The following is a 15386-nucleotide window of genomic DNA, read 5'->3' as shown; positions in this document are numbered from 1 at the left end:
CGTAGGAATAAATCAATAAATTAATTAACGTCTTTAAATAAATGTGTGATTAACAGTCTGTCTGCATTAAAAAATTATTCTCTACCTGCATACCATTTTACAGCTTTCCAGATAGAGTCGAACATATCACAATTTTCGATCAGGCAAACAAATAAATATTCAAACATGTAAACAAAGTTGACTTTTAGTAGTATATAGATAGCGAGTTGCGCAGCTTGCGCCGTGACCTTTGTTGCCATGGTAATCATGGCTGTACCTTGAACCTAAATTCCATGTTTCCGGTTGCCCATTGGTAATTAAGGCCATGTCGCTTAAGGCGAAACCACAGCACACCTGATCTACGCATGACACAGTGCGCATCTTTGTTTTAACCTCAAGAGGATTTAGATTCAAAACCTATTTTAATTTTTGGATCTCGTTTATTATCTTACAGAGGAGCAATGTGCTGAAATATAAGGTAAGAATCTATAAATAATAAGGTACTTAATATTTACATTGACATGCCCAAATGTTGACTAGACTAATAATTGGGTCTTCTAAAATTAACCTATATTTTAAAATTACGATTTCAATGGTCCGCAAGCCTAGGAAGGCCCACCGCGATAGAGCCTTAATTTCGCGCCAAATTTCCTGTGATTCTTACATTATTAAAATATCGCATTACTTGATTACTATTAGTATACTATAGGCCTACTAATAATTAATAATTTAGTTTAAGTAGGCCTAGCCTACATTACATTTACTAAATTATTACGGTTGATTAGGACAATTAGGTCTAGATCTAGACTTTACATTAATTTAATTTTAAGATTTTTACACAAGTTGACTTAAATCTAGATTTCTAGATCTAGACTCTAGAAAATAGAAAATTTAGACTCTAGTATAGTAGTAAATAGGCCTAGAATAGATCTAGATCTAGATGATATTATTAATAAGATAGATAGCCTAATAGATTCTGGATTTAGAAAAACGAATCCAGATTACTAGATCTAGATCAGATTAGATTTAGAATATATCTAGATTTCTAGATCTAGTAAAAAATAATCTAGCTTTAGGCCTAGATCTAGTTTAATTCTAGATCTAATTTAATCTATAGGCTAATAGGGCCTACACTAATCTAGATTCTAGTAAGAAATAAAAGGTGCTAGTTAATTTTGATATAGATCTAGATTCTAGATTTAGACCTAGATCTAGATAATCTAGAATCTAGATAAGTTAATTAATTATATAATTATAGGCCTATAAGTGTTCATCTAATTCTGCATTAAGTATTAAGTAGGACTAGGCCTATATCAATTCATTAATTAGCCTATTTATTTTAATTCAGTACATTTAGTAGATGAACACAATCATTTAATCATTATGTTTGATTAGGTCATACAAGTACTAAGTACTAGATCTAGTCTAGATCTAGATCTTATAAAAATAGTGAGACATTGTTAAATGGTTAAGAATAGATTTAGACTAGTGCAGGTATAATTCTCCATCAAGTAGGCCTATATATTTAAATTAATGTAAGCCTATGTATATATCCATAATAAATTAGGCCTATTAAGGACAATTTTAGTAGGCCTACTTGATAATTTTATTAATATCAATTTAATTCTAGACTTGGGTCAATTTGTTTTCTTTGTACATCTTATTTGCTTATAGGCAAGACCAACAAGGTGTAAGAAGGATTGCTAATGTAATCAGAAACTTGATGGCTGAGATAAAGCGGCTGAGGAGAACAGGCTTGTGACTGGGAATAGGTTGGTGGAACTTGTGTACAGCCCTTTCTATGTTCAACCCATGTCTCAGGTGGAAGTACATTCAGTAAGTATGGAGACTGAATTTATTTCTAATGTTTATATTTATTTTATATAGTTTGCAATATGTTGTGCTAGATATATATTTTGTGAAATGGTCTGCTAAATTCTAATTCCATTTGCCCTTCTCTTTTCAGGTACAGTTTTCATGGAGATCCAGCTTTATTCAAGGCTCATCTTAAAGAGAATGATGTGGCTGCTGGGACATAACTAAAATCTACATTCAACTGCTTGCAGATCTCAAGAAGCCTGGGGTTCTCATGCAGCGCTGCAAGCACTCAGGCTGATTGGGAAGTTAATTTCTGGTCCTTTGATAAAGCTCATTTACAAGAACGCAATGTGGCGATCAAATGTACTCTGTTTCTTAAAGTCATGGAAGCGTTGTTGACTTCTACTGAGCCTTTCTTGGTGTGACAGCTGGAGAGGTATCTGATGGGAAATCTGATTGGTGTTCAGCTGGTGGGAGCAAGGTGATCAGGGTGTGTCGCAATACAGTGGAAGGACTATTAAAAGACTGCCAGCAACAAAACAAAAGTCAGCTCTTTACACCATAAGCTACTGGGCAGAAGATGAGGATAATGCTGAGGATTTCAGTCATCGGGCAGAATCACTGGTGGTTGACTTTATAGGAATCTTGTTTTTCTTTCTGAATAATAGCTAAACAGAATTTCAGAGTACTTCTTTCATTTTTAGTATAAAAATGAACTTTATTTTTTAAACATTAGTGTTTTTGTAAATTGTTACTGAAAAAATGATTGCTGTGAATTGTAAACTTATTTTGAAAACTAATACTAACAATGTTTATAATTAAGTTTAGTGTTCATAGTGTAAAAAAAAAATACATTTTAATTAATTACTTAACTTATTTTTCAGGGTAATTGAAATCAGCTAGATAACCCTAGAATCAGTAGTCAATGTTCTTCTTTTCCTTAGATGTGCTCATTGTATCTAAAGATTAATTATAATTGATACTTTAGAAAATTGTTTTAACACTAAAGCGACTAAAGTGATCCAAGAAATTTTTCGTCACCTATTTTTTTTCCAGCATACATTCAATAAATGGGTTAGATCTAGATCTACTAGTAATTATACTTTAAACCAATATTTTAATGTTTATTCCTTGATAATTAATACTACTTTTCTTCTTAAGAGGGATCGTAATGAGAAGAGGCTAATTTCTTGATTATGTAACTGTTTTACAGTACTGTGTTGATCGTAGATTATACAAGGGCTAAATTTAGGTTGTCACTATGTAATTTATTTCTTTGCTCTTATAAACATATTTTTAAATTATTGCAAAAAATCTTTTTTTTTACTTTGCCATTCTCCTAAATGTTTCTATTTTATTAGACAAAATTAAAATTCATGTGGTAATCTGATTACTGTATTTTAATAATTTATATTTCTTTTAGCAAACATTGAAATGTCAGTATGCATAATTCAGTAGTAATAAACACTGGTACACACTTTGACAGCTGTTTTCTTTTTCTTGTGTTCTAATACTCTATAATTTTATTATGGCCTCCTGATATAGACACTGAATATCAAGGGGGGGGGGGGGGGGGGGTTGAGAAGGTATCGTAAAGGCAACCAGTTGCTACTTCCATTTTCCATGTGATGTGTGTGTAGGTCTACTCTACTTCATCTACCCAAGTAATATCGTTCATTACAGTTACATTAAAGAACTTGTGAAGTAATATGTGCTTATGCATTTCTATTATATAATAGTAGTAACAGTATTAAATATTAATAAATCGATTTACAATAACTAGATCTAGTTTATTTTAAACCTACATTAATTTTTTTACACGGAGTAATAAGTCAATAATATTATATAATAATAATATATGAATCATGAATGGAATTAAATTACTCAGTCAATCATATCCAGTCCAGTATAACGTAGGCTTTAAGTTTGATTATAATTTTTTAGTTTTAAAAAAATGCGAATCCCGGATGATGCAATAAAATTATAATTTTTTAATTTTTCGAAAAATGCGAATCCGTGATGATGCAATGAAAAAACCATCGGTGCCAACTTTTTTTCTTGCGTAACATAGACTTGAATGACGAAGGTCTAAGCTGTTTAAGCCACGCCCACAAATTTTTAAAAGGCCATATCTTAGCTCCTAATTAAGCTAGAGACACAAAATTGGTATCAATGTGTAGGGAAAAAAATCCTGTTTGTTTGTGATATAATTTTACTCGAAATTAGTGGAGTTTAAAAATTACGAGCAACAGCCTAATATAGATGTTGTATGTTGTTTGACAATCGCTTTCAAAGCAAAAATTAGAAAGTACGCAATTTATAACTAACATGGTATTAGAAATACAGAGGTTCCATTAAAAGTATATCGCATAATTTATATTACATTGACTTTAAAAATTAATTGTTTATTTAATTATGATACGTAGCTTAATTAGCAACTTATTTTTTTTGTAAACAAATGTTATACTTTGTCGTTTTCTGTTTCTGTTTAAAATAGTATACAATTATTTGAAAAATAATTATTAAAAAGGTTACCTCCCTTGAAAATGGACCGAATGACGTATTTTTTTGTTTACTTTTTTTTAAAACAGTTACTATGCTTATATTAAAAAATTGATATATGAACATATTCAACGACTACAATGGATTTTTCCGACGTGAATAACGTTTTTTGTTACCCTCCAGGGTCGGTCTACGACCTCAAATAATATTAAGGGGATCGTTTGTCAATTAATTTATATATATCTCATATAAGGAGAATTTCACTCGCGGTCATCTTTTAGCCCTGCTCGAGGGCTTTGAGTCTGACCAACAGTTTTTCCATACGGCCTAGTCAACTATAGAAGTGTATGCAAAACATTAGCTTGATGTACAGAGGTTAAGTAACCTAAAACTTGTGTTGGAAATTTTCTGTTTTTCCCATAAAATACAAAGATTATATAGGGAAATACGACTGGTCAGTTTTGACCGCTTTACGAAGTTTTCCCAGATATGCCGAGTTTTTTGTGACACCCCTAGGTGTTCTTCTACCACCTCACAAAATATCAAGGGGGGTCGTCGGAGGAAATTTTTTTTCGTAATAGAGCTCATATAAAGAGAATTTCACTCGCGGCCACTTTTTAGCCCTCTTCGAGGGCTTTGAGTGTAACCGACAGTTTTCCCTAAATGTCAAGCCATTGACCTAGGAGCATGCAAAAAATTAGCCAGATATACTGAGCTTAAGTACCCTAAAGTCTGCGTTGAAATGACCCTCTGTTTTTCCCATAAAATACAAAGATTATATAGGGAAATACAACTGGTCAGTTTTGACCGCTTTACGAAGCTTCCCAGATATGCCGAGTTTTTTGTGACACCCCTAGGTGTTCTTCTACCACCTCACAAAATATCAAGGGGGGTCGTCGGAGGAAATTTTTTATCGTAATAGAGCTCATATAAAGAGAATTTCACTCGCGGTCACTTTTTAGCCCTCGTCGAGGGCTTTGATTGTAACCAACAGTTTTCCCTAAATGTCAAGCCATAGACCTAGGAGCATGCAAAAAATTAGCCAGATATACTGAGTTTAAGTACCCTAAAGTCTGCGTTGAAATGACCCTCTGTTTTTCCCATAAAATACAAAGATTATATAGGGAAATACAACTGGTCAGTTTTGACCGCTTTACGAAGTTTTCCCAGATATGCCGAGTTTTTTGTGACACCCCTAGGTGTTCTTCTACCACCTTACAAAATATCAAGGGGGGTCGTCGGAGGAAATTTTTTATCGTAATAGAGCTCATATAAAGAGAATTTCACTCGCGGTCACTTTTTAGCCCTCGTCGAGGGCTTTGAGTGTAACCGACAGTTTTCCCTAAATGTCAAGCCATTGACCTAGGAGCATGCAAAAAATTAGCCAGATATACTGAGCTTAAGTACCCTAAAGTCTGAGTTGAAATGACCCTCTGTTTTTCCCATAAAATACAAAGATTATATAGGGAAATACAACTGGTCAGTTTTGACCGCTTTACGAAGTTTTCCCAGATATGCCGAGTTTTTTGTGACACCCCTAGGTGTTCTTCTACCACCTCACAAAATATCAAGGGGGGTCGTAGGAGGAATTTTTTTTTCGTAATAGAGCTCATATAAAGAGAATTTCACTCGCGGTCACTTTTTAGCCCTCGTCGAGGGTTTTGAGTGTAACCGACAGTTTTCCCTAAATGTCAAGCCATGGACCTAGGAGCATGCAAAAAATTAGCCAGATATACTGAGCTTAAGTACCCTAAAGTCTGCGTTGAAATGACCCTCTGTTTTACCCATAAAATACAAAGATTATATAGGGAAATACAACTGGTCAGTTTTGACCGCTTTACGAAGTTTTCCCAGATATGCCGAGTTTTTTGTGACACCCCTAGGTGTTCTTCTACCACCTCACAAAATATCAAGGGGGGTCGTCGGAGGAAATTTTTTTTCGTAATAGAGCTCATATAAAGAGAATTTCACTCGCGGCCACTTTTTAGCCCTCGTCGAGGGCTTTAAGTGTAACCGACAGTTTTCCCTAAATGTCAAGCCATTGACCTAGGAGCATGCAAAAAAATTAGCCAGATATACTGAGCTTAAGTACCCTAAAGTCTGCGTTGAAATGACCCTCTGTTTTACCCATAAAATACAAAGATTATATAGGGAAATACAACTGGTCAGTTTTGACCGCTTTACGAAGTTTTCCCAGATATGCCGAGTTTTTTGTGACACCCCTAGGTGTTCTTCTACCACCTCACAAAATATCAAGGGGGGTCGTCGGAGGAAATTTTTTTTCATAATATAGCCCATATAAGGCGCCGGTCAGTCGAGGTCAGTTTTGACCCCCTCTCCGTAGACTTTTCGGCCAACCGTCACCGGCCCTCGTGTTCTATCGCCCCAAGGCACCATCGTGCCAAATTTGACGCGCCTGCGGCGCCGGGAAGTGCCCTATCGGGCACCCGACCACTTTGCTTTATATATATAGATTAGTACGTGTACGTGTGCGTGTACGTGTACGTGTACACGCGTATGCGTATGGGTACAGGTATTCGTATGCGTATGGTGATGGTGTAGGCACAGGTGTAGGTGTAGGCGTAGGTGTAGGTGTAGGCGTAGGCGTAGACGTAAGGTGTAGATGTAGGTGTAGGTGTAGGTGTAGATTTAGGTGTAGGTGTAGGTGTAGGTGTAGGTGTAGATGTAGGTGTAGGTGTAGGTGTAAGTGTAGGTGTAGGTGTAGGTGTAGGTGTAGGTGTAGGTGTAGGTGTAGGTGTAGGTGTAGGTGTAGGTGTAGGTGTAAGTGTAGGTGTAGGTGTAGGTGTAGGTGTAGGTGTAGGTGTAGGTGTAGGTGTAGGTGTAGGTGTAGGTGTAGGTGAAGGTGTAGGTGTAGGTGTAGGTGTAGGTGTAGGTGTAGGTGTAGGTGTAGGGCGTAGGGCGTAGGCGTAGGTGTAAGTGTAGTTGTAGGTGTCACTAAATTATCTATTGGATATTTTACTTATATTTAAGAAGACACAAGCTTTTAAGTATAACTGTTACGGTCCGGTTTCCATTTCATGTTCAAACCAGGCACAACACAAATTAAAAACACAATACACAGTTCATTTATAACAGTCAAATATAACCTTCCAACTATAACAGAGAAACAGTGAACATTGAAACGAAAACTACTGACTACATGCTACCCTAAGTTGATGATACACCACACACTGGTTACACACTACAGTTCACACTTTTCTAAGGCGAGGCCACTCTCACACCCAATCTCTCCGTGCCTATACGCTTTCGTTATGAACATCTAGGCACGTCACACCTCCCCCCTAAAAAAAAGAGGTTTCTTATTTTCATTTAAATTAAACAGCTTTTCTAAGGTCTATCTTGCACAACTACTTAACATGTACAGTAAAAATTTTAATACAATATTTATCTGAACTTTTACATGCTCAGTGTTTCTTCCAGACTTTTTTCTCCGGGGGGGGGGGGGGCACTTGAAATTTTCGGGGGGGGGGGGGGGGGGCGGACACTGTTAAAAGTATATATTTTCTATACAAATTATATAAATTTCATTTCGTTCGGGGGGGGGGGGGGGGGCGGTAATTTTTTTTCGGTGGGGGCTTAGCCCCCCCGAAGAGATGCCTGGAAGAAACTCTGTACATGCTTTAAATTTCAGTATAAATAATCGATGGAAGACAAAAGTTATATCTCTACAATAAAACGTTGGACATAAGCATGTATTAATTACTTATAGCTTTATACACCTAGTCTATAAATCAACAGGGTTTTATTTTTTTTTTAAATCATTTGTCATCAATAAAGCATTTGAATTTAATCACAAGACATCAGAACACTGTTTGCTTTCCCTTTGTTTTATGAAGTGAGAGACGTTGAAATAAATCTAGTCAATGATGACAGAATGAAACCTAGAAGCTATTCATATATAACCAGTTCGTACACCAATCTAATTTTGGTACAGTATTCTGGCTCTGGATCTCGATCTGGATCTCGTTCTGGCTCTCGCTTTGGCTCTGGCTCTGGCTTTGGCTCTGACTTTGGCTCTGGTTTTGGCTCGGGCTCTGGCTTTGACTCTGGCTCTGGTTTTGGCTCTGGCTCTGGTTCTGGCTTTGGCTCTGGCTCTGGCTTTTGCTCTGGCTCTGGCTTTGGCTCTGTCTTTGACTCTGGCTCTGGCTTTGGCTCTGGCTCTGGTTTTGGCTCTGGCTCTGGTTTTGGCTCTGGCTCTGGTTTTGGCTCTGGCTCTGGTTCTGGCTTTGGCTCTGGCTCTGGCTCTGGCACGGGCTCTGGCTCTTGCTTTGGCTCTGGCTCTGGCTCTGGCTCTGGCTCTGGCTCTGGCACTGGCTCTGGCACTGATGTTGGCTCTGGCTTTTCTGCTCAGCTCTGGCTCTGGAGTCACAACATTTTTGTTTCGATCCTGCTATCTTGACATCACAGACTTTAACTATGATTAAAGTATCATTAGTATCTTTGAAAAGACTATTAACTTGATTCTGGATTAAAGTTACCTTCTGCTCAGCTGCCCTTGACCTAGTTCTCCACTCTGCTGACTTGTTGCCTAGAAATTGTGTGTCTGGTTGACTAGGTCTTCTGCAAGTGGGACAGTAGCTAGAGCTTTCATGTTAGTGGCGGAGCAATGATTTGCTTCTGATGTGATCAAGGACTGAGATGCTAATATTGTAGCTCTAAAATTTGATATCTTACTTGCTATGCTAATGTAGTCCACTTTGTAGCTAGCAAGTTCCCTCAACTTCTCTCCTAGCTTTATCACTGTATTTTTAATTTCATTATTTATGGCCATGATGTCTGCAGCACTGTTCAAAAGTTTTGTGGCTGTTGATGCTAAGTCTTTTCCAGTCGGCTGTGACTGCTGCCGTTAATACTAGATATTCTCTAGTCGGCTGTAACGATGCCGTTAATACTAGAAATTTTCTAGTCGGCTGTGACGCTGCCGTTGATACTAGATATTTTCTAGTCAGTTGTGACGCTGCCGTTGATACTAGATATTTTCTAGTCAGTTGTGACGCTGCCGTTGATACTAGATATTTTCTAGTCGGCTGTAACGCTGCCGTTAATACTAGAAATTTTCTAGTCGGCTGTAACGCTGCCGTTAATACTAGATATTTTCTAGTCGGCTGTAACGCTGCCGTTAATACTAGATATTTTCTAGTCAGTTGTGACGCTGCCGTTGATACTAGATATTTTCTAGTCGGCTGTAACGCTGCCGTTAATACTAGAAATTTTCTAGTCGGCTGTAACGCTGCCGTTAATACTAAATGTTTTCTAGTCGGCTGTAACGCTGCTGTTGATACTAGATATTTTCTAGTCGGCTGTAACGCTGCCGTTAATACTAGATGTTTTCTAGTCAGTTGTGACGCTGCCGTTGATACTAGATATTTTCTAGTCGGCTGTAACGCTGCCGTTAATACTAGATATTTTCTAGTCAGTTGTGACGCTGCCGTTGATACTAGATATTTTCTAGTCGGCTGTAACGCTGCCGTTAATACTAGAAATTTTCTAGTCGGCTGTAACGCTGCCGTTAATACTAAATGTTTTCTAGTCGGCTGTAACGCTGCTGTTGATACTAGATATTTTCTAGTCGGCTGTAACGCTGCCGTTAATACTAGATGTTTTCTAGTCAGTTGTGACGCTGCCGTTGATACTAAATATTTTCTAGTCGGCTGTAACGCTGCCGTTAATACTAGATATTTTCTAGTCAGTTGTGACGCTGCCGTTGATACTAGATATTTTCTAGTCGGCTGTAACGCTGCCGTTAATACTAGAAATTTTCTAGTCGGCTGTAACGCTGCCGTTAATACTAGATATTTTCTAGTCGGCTGTAACGCTGCTGTTGATACTAGATATTTTCTAGTCGGCTGTAACGCTGTCGTTAATACTAGATGTTTTCTAGTCGGCTGTAACGCTGCCGTTGATACGAACGAGACATTTTCTAGTCGGCTGTAACGCTGCCGTTAATACTGGATTTTTTCCAGTCGGCTGTGACACTGCCGTTGATACTAGATATTTTCCTTTTTGTCTAGGGGTAAAAACTCGAATCTTGTTGTGTTCAAATCCCGGACTTAAGCCCTCACTTGTTACGGTCCGGTTTCCATTTCATGTTGGAACCAGGCACAACACAAATTAAAAACACAATCCACAGTTCATTTATAACAGTCAAATATAATCTTCAAACTATAACAGAGAAACAGTGAACATTGAAACGAAAACTACTGACTACATGCTACCCTAAGTTGACGATACACCACACACTGGTTACACACTACAGTTCACACACTTCTAAGGGGAGGCCACTCTCACACCCAATCTCTCCGTGCCTACAAGCTTTCGTTATGAACATCTAGGCACTTCACAATAACTATTTAAATAGCAGTGTATTATATATTTAAAGAAAATCATTATTTTTCCTTTTCAGTGCTTTGCTGCATAAAAGCTTGTTATTAAACTTTTTTGTGCAGTTTTTTCTTTAATTTAATTATTGGTCGAAATTAAAACCATTGCGTACCAAGTTACCGTGGTAAAGCAGTAATAATAGTGCGGATTAGTAGAGAACAGCCTACTAATTTCAGAATATTTTAACTAATTAGTCATCAAATTAAGTCAAATTCTATGTCATATTGCGTTATCATCGAGTTTTACCAAATTGCATAGAAATTGATTGGTTTAAAACTGCTCAAAATTTCACTCGCCCGTTTTAATCAAGACAGAACGTAAACCAGAGGAAGCAAGTTGAACAAAAGCTTGTAAAAACAATTTAAAAAACGAAGTAATTCCTTCATTTATTATTAAAATATATAAATCCATTTTTTTAAAAGAACGTAATTCATCAACTAAAAAGAAATGTAATTAATACTTCAGTAATATTTTACTGATCCCTTTTTCCCACATTGTAGGTTTAGGTGTAAGTATAGGTGTTGGTGTTGGTGTAGGTGTATGTGTATGTGTATGTGTATGTGTATGTGTATGTGTATGTGTATGTGTATGTGTATGTGTATGTGTATGTGTATGTGTATGTGTATGTGTATGTGTATGTGTATGTGTATGTGTATGTGTATGTGTATGTGTATGTGTATGTGTATGTGTATGTGTATGTGTATGTGTAGGTGTAGGTGTAGGTGTAGGTGTAGGTGTAGGTGTAGGTGTAGGTGTAGGTGTAGGTGTAGGATTAGGTGTAGGTGCAGGTGTAGGTGTAGGTGTAGGTGTAGGTGTAGGTGTAGGTGTAGGTGTAGGTGTAGGTGTAGGTGTAGGTGTAGGTGTAGGTGTAGGTGTAGGTGTAGGTGTAGGTGTAGGTGTAGGTGTAGGTGTAGGTGTAGGTGTAGGTGTAGGTGTAGGTGTAGGTGTAGGTGTAGGTGTAGGTGTAGGTGTAGGTGTAGGTGTAGGTGTAGGTGTAGGTGTAGAACTAAATCATAAAACACAAAAGCGTTTTTATTAACAAAGTTTTACAATGAGTACTACTTATAATATAACACAATTTAAAAATAAAGCGTGACACACATACTTACTGACACACACACACACACACACACACACACACATACGTACACTATGGCAAAAATAAGTTGGTTTTTTTCGACTCAGGTATGTGTAAAACGCCGAGATTTCTAAAAAAAATCTTAATTTTGATTTTTGGCACGATTACAATACTTCATCTGTATTTCGTATACGACAATAATGTTCATTTAATTTTTCTAAGTGCATTGAATTAAATTACCTTAATCCCTTTTTTTAAACAAAAGTTATAACTTTCAAAATGTTTTTGAAATATCCTGCTTATAAAAGTTTACAAGTTTTGTATAACTTGTTCTTACAATGCCTTTACACGATAGTTTGAAAGTATCGAAGCATCATTTTTTAAAACGAAATTCAATTCAAATGCTATTGAAATAGCGGCAAAACGCAATTCTCCGAAAGCTTATTAGCATCTTAAATGTCCACGTAAAGTTTTATCCAATCCATGTAATGTGAAACAGAAGCATAAACGCTTGGAAACAAGTATGCTATATCGTCATCTCCTACGAAACTAGCAACGCCCAGAAGATAAAATCTTCCGTTTTTGTAGCAGCTCAGTGGTCCACCAGAATCTCCTTTAAAAGCTTCAGACTTCTCTGGCGTATCAAGACAAATATAGGAAACGTGGTGTGGTGGCATTACTATAGTACTCATAATTTTGCATAAACGTTGATCCATGATACCCACCCGGAGTTGCATCAGTCTGTCTGGCAAAATGGGGGAACTTGTGTTTCTTGTTATTAGACCATAGCCCGTGATAAAACAAGGGGACGCATCCCAAATGTTTCCCTCTGGTAAGCAAATCGGCCAAATCGATTCTGAGTAGTCAATCGGCGTTGAAAGTTTTAAAAGTGCAAGATCGTTTGTTATGGGATATGTGCTGTAATGTGGATGTTGTACCTTTAATACAACTTTTCTATAAGGAGACTTGTATTGTTTAAAATCAACTTCGCCCAGAAGGACATATGTGTCTAACGATGTTATGCAGTGTGCCGCAGTCAAGATCCATTCTCGGTTAATAATAGAACCACCACACATATTCTCATCTGTTAGAACAAGAACCTGCCAAGGCCAAGCGTGTCTGGGTGCATCAACACCATTGATAATAAGGTCAGAAATATTGTAGTTGGAAACACCACAGTCTTTTTGATTGAGCATGTCTGACACCAATGGCGCATCTACATGAAACTGCCAGAAGTAAAGGAGTTTATAGACCAGTAAAGGAAGTTTAATTACTTTGTCCAAGCACATGGTATGATCTGCAACTGTTCGTATAACGTCCGGAATTTAGTTACCTGTAAACAAAACAAATAAATAAATAGTCAGAAACAAGATAAACATGGTATTATTGTTTAAATGGATGTTAACTTTTCTGGAATGTGTTAGCTCCATAAAATAAAATAGCTTTAAAAAATAAACAAATTATCAAATATGATTAAAATACTATATGAAAAGCATTAATAAACGGATGGATGAAGACATTGACAAATAGTTTGATGGATGGACGATATTGACGGATGAATGATACGAATGGAATGGATGAATGTATTGACAGATAGATAGATGGATCAATTGATGGATGGACGGATAGACATATAGAGGGTTGGACGTATGCATGTGTGAATTGATGGACTGACGGATGGCTAAAAAGTTTCAAACTATTCAATGTCAAAGCTATTTGATGGAACAAAAATGATTATTGTTAATAATTTTCGTTGTCTTGTTGGTGATTTATTACGTCCCTTGTATTTTGTATCTTATGGTTATGTCCCTTGAGTGTTTACTGTGTAGCTGATGTGTACCTGTGAGCTAGGTACCTGCAGACAGACTCAGAGACAATTCATGTCTATGCTGTCTAATGTAATAACATTTCAAGGTGGGCGTGCTCGAGTCGGTAAAGCTATTGGCTGCTTAACCGAAATTTCTCGAGTTCGAACTCTTGGGCAGATGAGGCTCGTTAGCTGGGGACAGCCACTCTTCAAGGAGAGTCAACTCAAAAATCAAAGAAATGCTGCCTTGTAGTTTGTTCTTGGTTGGACAATGGCTATGGAAGCAAATCCAAAAAGAAAAGCAGGCTGAAATCGGAGTCAATGGCCTCAATGGCGCATAACCAGTTGACACATATACTTAATTGTGTTGGAGGGTATCCCTTCCAATAGTAAAATTAAGAACGAAGAAGAAGAAGAAAGAACAGAAGAAATCAGGAGGTGAATTAAACGGTATAGGAGTAGGCCTATGTAAGAGATTTGAAAAAAAAGGTCAAGACTTGTAATTTCTGTAAACGTATGGAAGAAACATTGTTGCGAGACAGAGTAGTGTTGGGGACCAAGGACAAGGACAATAATATTGCTGGGACAAGCACAATTAACATTGAAATCTTGCTTAGATTTATGTAAGATAGCAGAAGAAACGAACAAACAGTTGCAAATTTTGAATGAAGCGGAAAATAGAAAATTGGAAGTAAAAAAAGTTTTTGCAGTGTCATATAAAGGAAACAATAAGCACTTGATACCCTCTTGTAGAAACTGTGTAAAAAGCACAAATTTATTAAAGAACTATGTCCCACATCGGGGAAAAGATGTAAGAATTGTGCCAAACTGAATCATTTCGCTGTGAAGTGCGGAATGACGTAAGTAAAGATTGTTGGTGTTTGCTATCAGAAGAGTGTTTGTTGGCTGTCAGTGATACGAGACAAAAGATGATTAAAGCAGCGATGATCATTAGGCGAAATAATGTTGTGTGACAAGTCGACTCGAGTGCGACAGTGAATGTCATCCCAGTGAGGTATATAGAGAACATACATATTTTCCCAACAAGCACTAAAAAATTCTTGACCGAATTTGTCGTTGTTCAGAATGATATGATTCCCTTGCTGGTGAAAAAGACATCAGAGAAAAAGGGACTGATCACAGTAAATTATGATAAGTTTCTTCTAACTTAAGAATATGGATCGTTTTGTGGATGAAGCTGTAAATAAGTCGATGGATAAATCTCAAAAATAAAGCTTCGTCCCCCATTGCTTTATATAAGAACATTTGAGAAAGTTTAGGGAAGATCACTCCCGGTTTATTTTAATTTAAGGGGATATTACAAGTTTTTTTTTTCTATTTTTTACATTATAAGATTTAAAGCCATTTGAATACTATTACCCTGTTTAGCAAATGAAAGTAAGTATTAAACAGCAAAAAAGGGTTGAAAACATTATTCTTAATTTAATAATAAAATGTTGTCCCTAGCGGATTTTGATAGCCTTTATTAAAAAAAACAGTTTACAGTAAAAAAAAATATGCAAATGTTTCAAATTTTCACATATTTAGTATAGTGGGTTTTCTTTCGGACTATGTATAATTCAGACTAGTAGACTTATCAAAAAGTTGTTGGGACAAAAGTTTAAATATATAACTAATTATAAGCAGTGTAAATTTGATTTTTGTATGTGCAAAAATTTAAAAAAAAACTTAGTTTTTGATTTTTTTTTAAATGCCGATGAATTAAAAATGGCGGATTTTTTTTTCGGGTTTCGGTGACAACTGAAATTGTTTTAAAATCCGTTTAGTAAAAATAATTTT

At 36.7% G+C, this 15386-nt stretch overlaps 1 protein-coding gene and 1 long non-coding RNA gene across 2 annotated transcripts; one reads left to right on the top strand and one right to left on the bottom strand.

Moving 5' to 3' along the window:
• The first annotated feature begins 232 nt into the window (after positions 1-232).
• On the top strand, positions 233-3238 carry LOC131943040 (uncharacterized). Its single transcript, XR_009386834.1, has 3 exons — positions 233-457; positions 1654-1815; positions 1946-3238. It is a non-coding gene; the product is annotated as an uncharacterized LOC131943040 (long non-coding RNA).
• An 8607-nt stretch (positions 3239-11845) lies between these two features.
• Positions 11846-13106, bottom strand: LOC131943043 (chymotrypsinogen A-like). The gene has a single exon (XM_059303050.1). It carries the CDS (start codon positions 13066-13068, stop codon positions 12232-12234), a length of 837 nt encoding a protein of 278 aa, XP_059159033.1. The 5' UTR covers positions 13069-13106; the 3' UTR covers positions 11846-12231.
• Between the last annotated feature and the right edge of the window lie 2280 nt (positions 13107-15386).

This window comes from Physella acuta, unplaced genomic scaffold, assembly GCF_028476545.2.
Source record: "Physella acuta isolate Inbredline_101_S28 unplaced genomic scaffold, ASM2847654v3 ptg000438l, whole genome shotgun sequence".
NCBI lineage: Eukaryota > Metazoa > Mollusca > Gastropoda > Physidae > Physella > Physella acuta.
The sequence above is the reverse complement of the archived record's forward strand: the minus strand, read 5'-3'. Positions and strand labels throughout refer to the sequence as shown.

Coding starts and splice junctions, on each gene's coding strand:
- LOC131943043 (XM_059303050.1), bottom strand. CDS start 13,068: ATGTGCTTGGACAAAGTAATTAAACTTCCTTTACTGGTCTATAAACTC.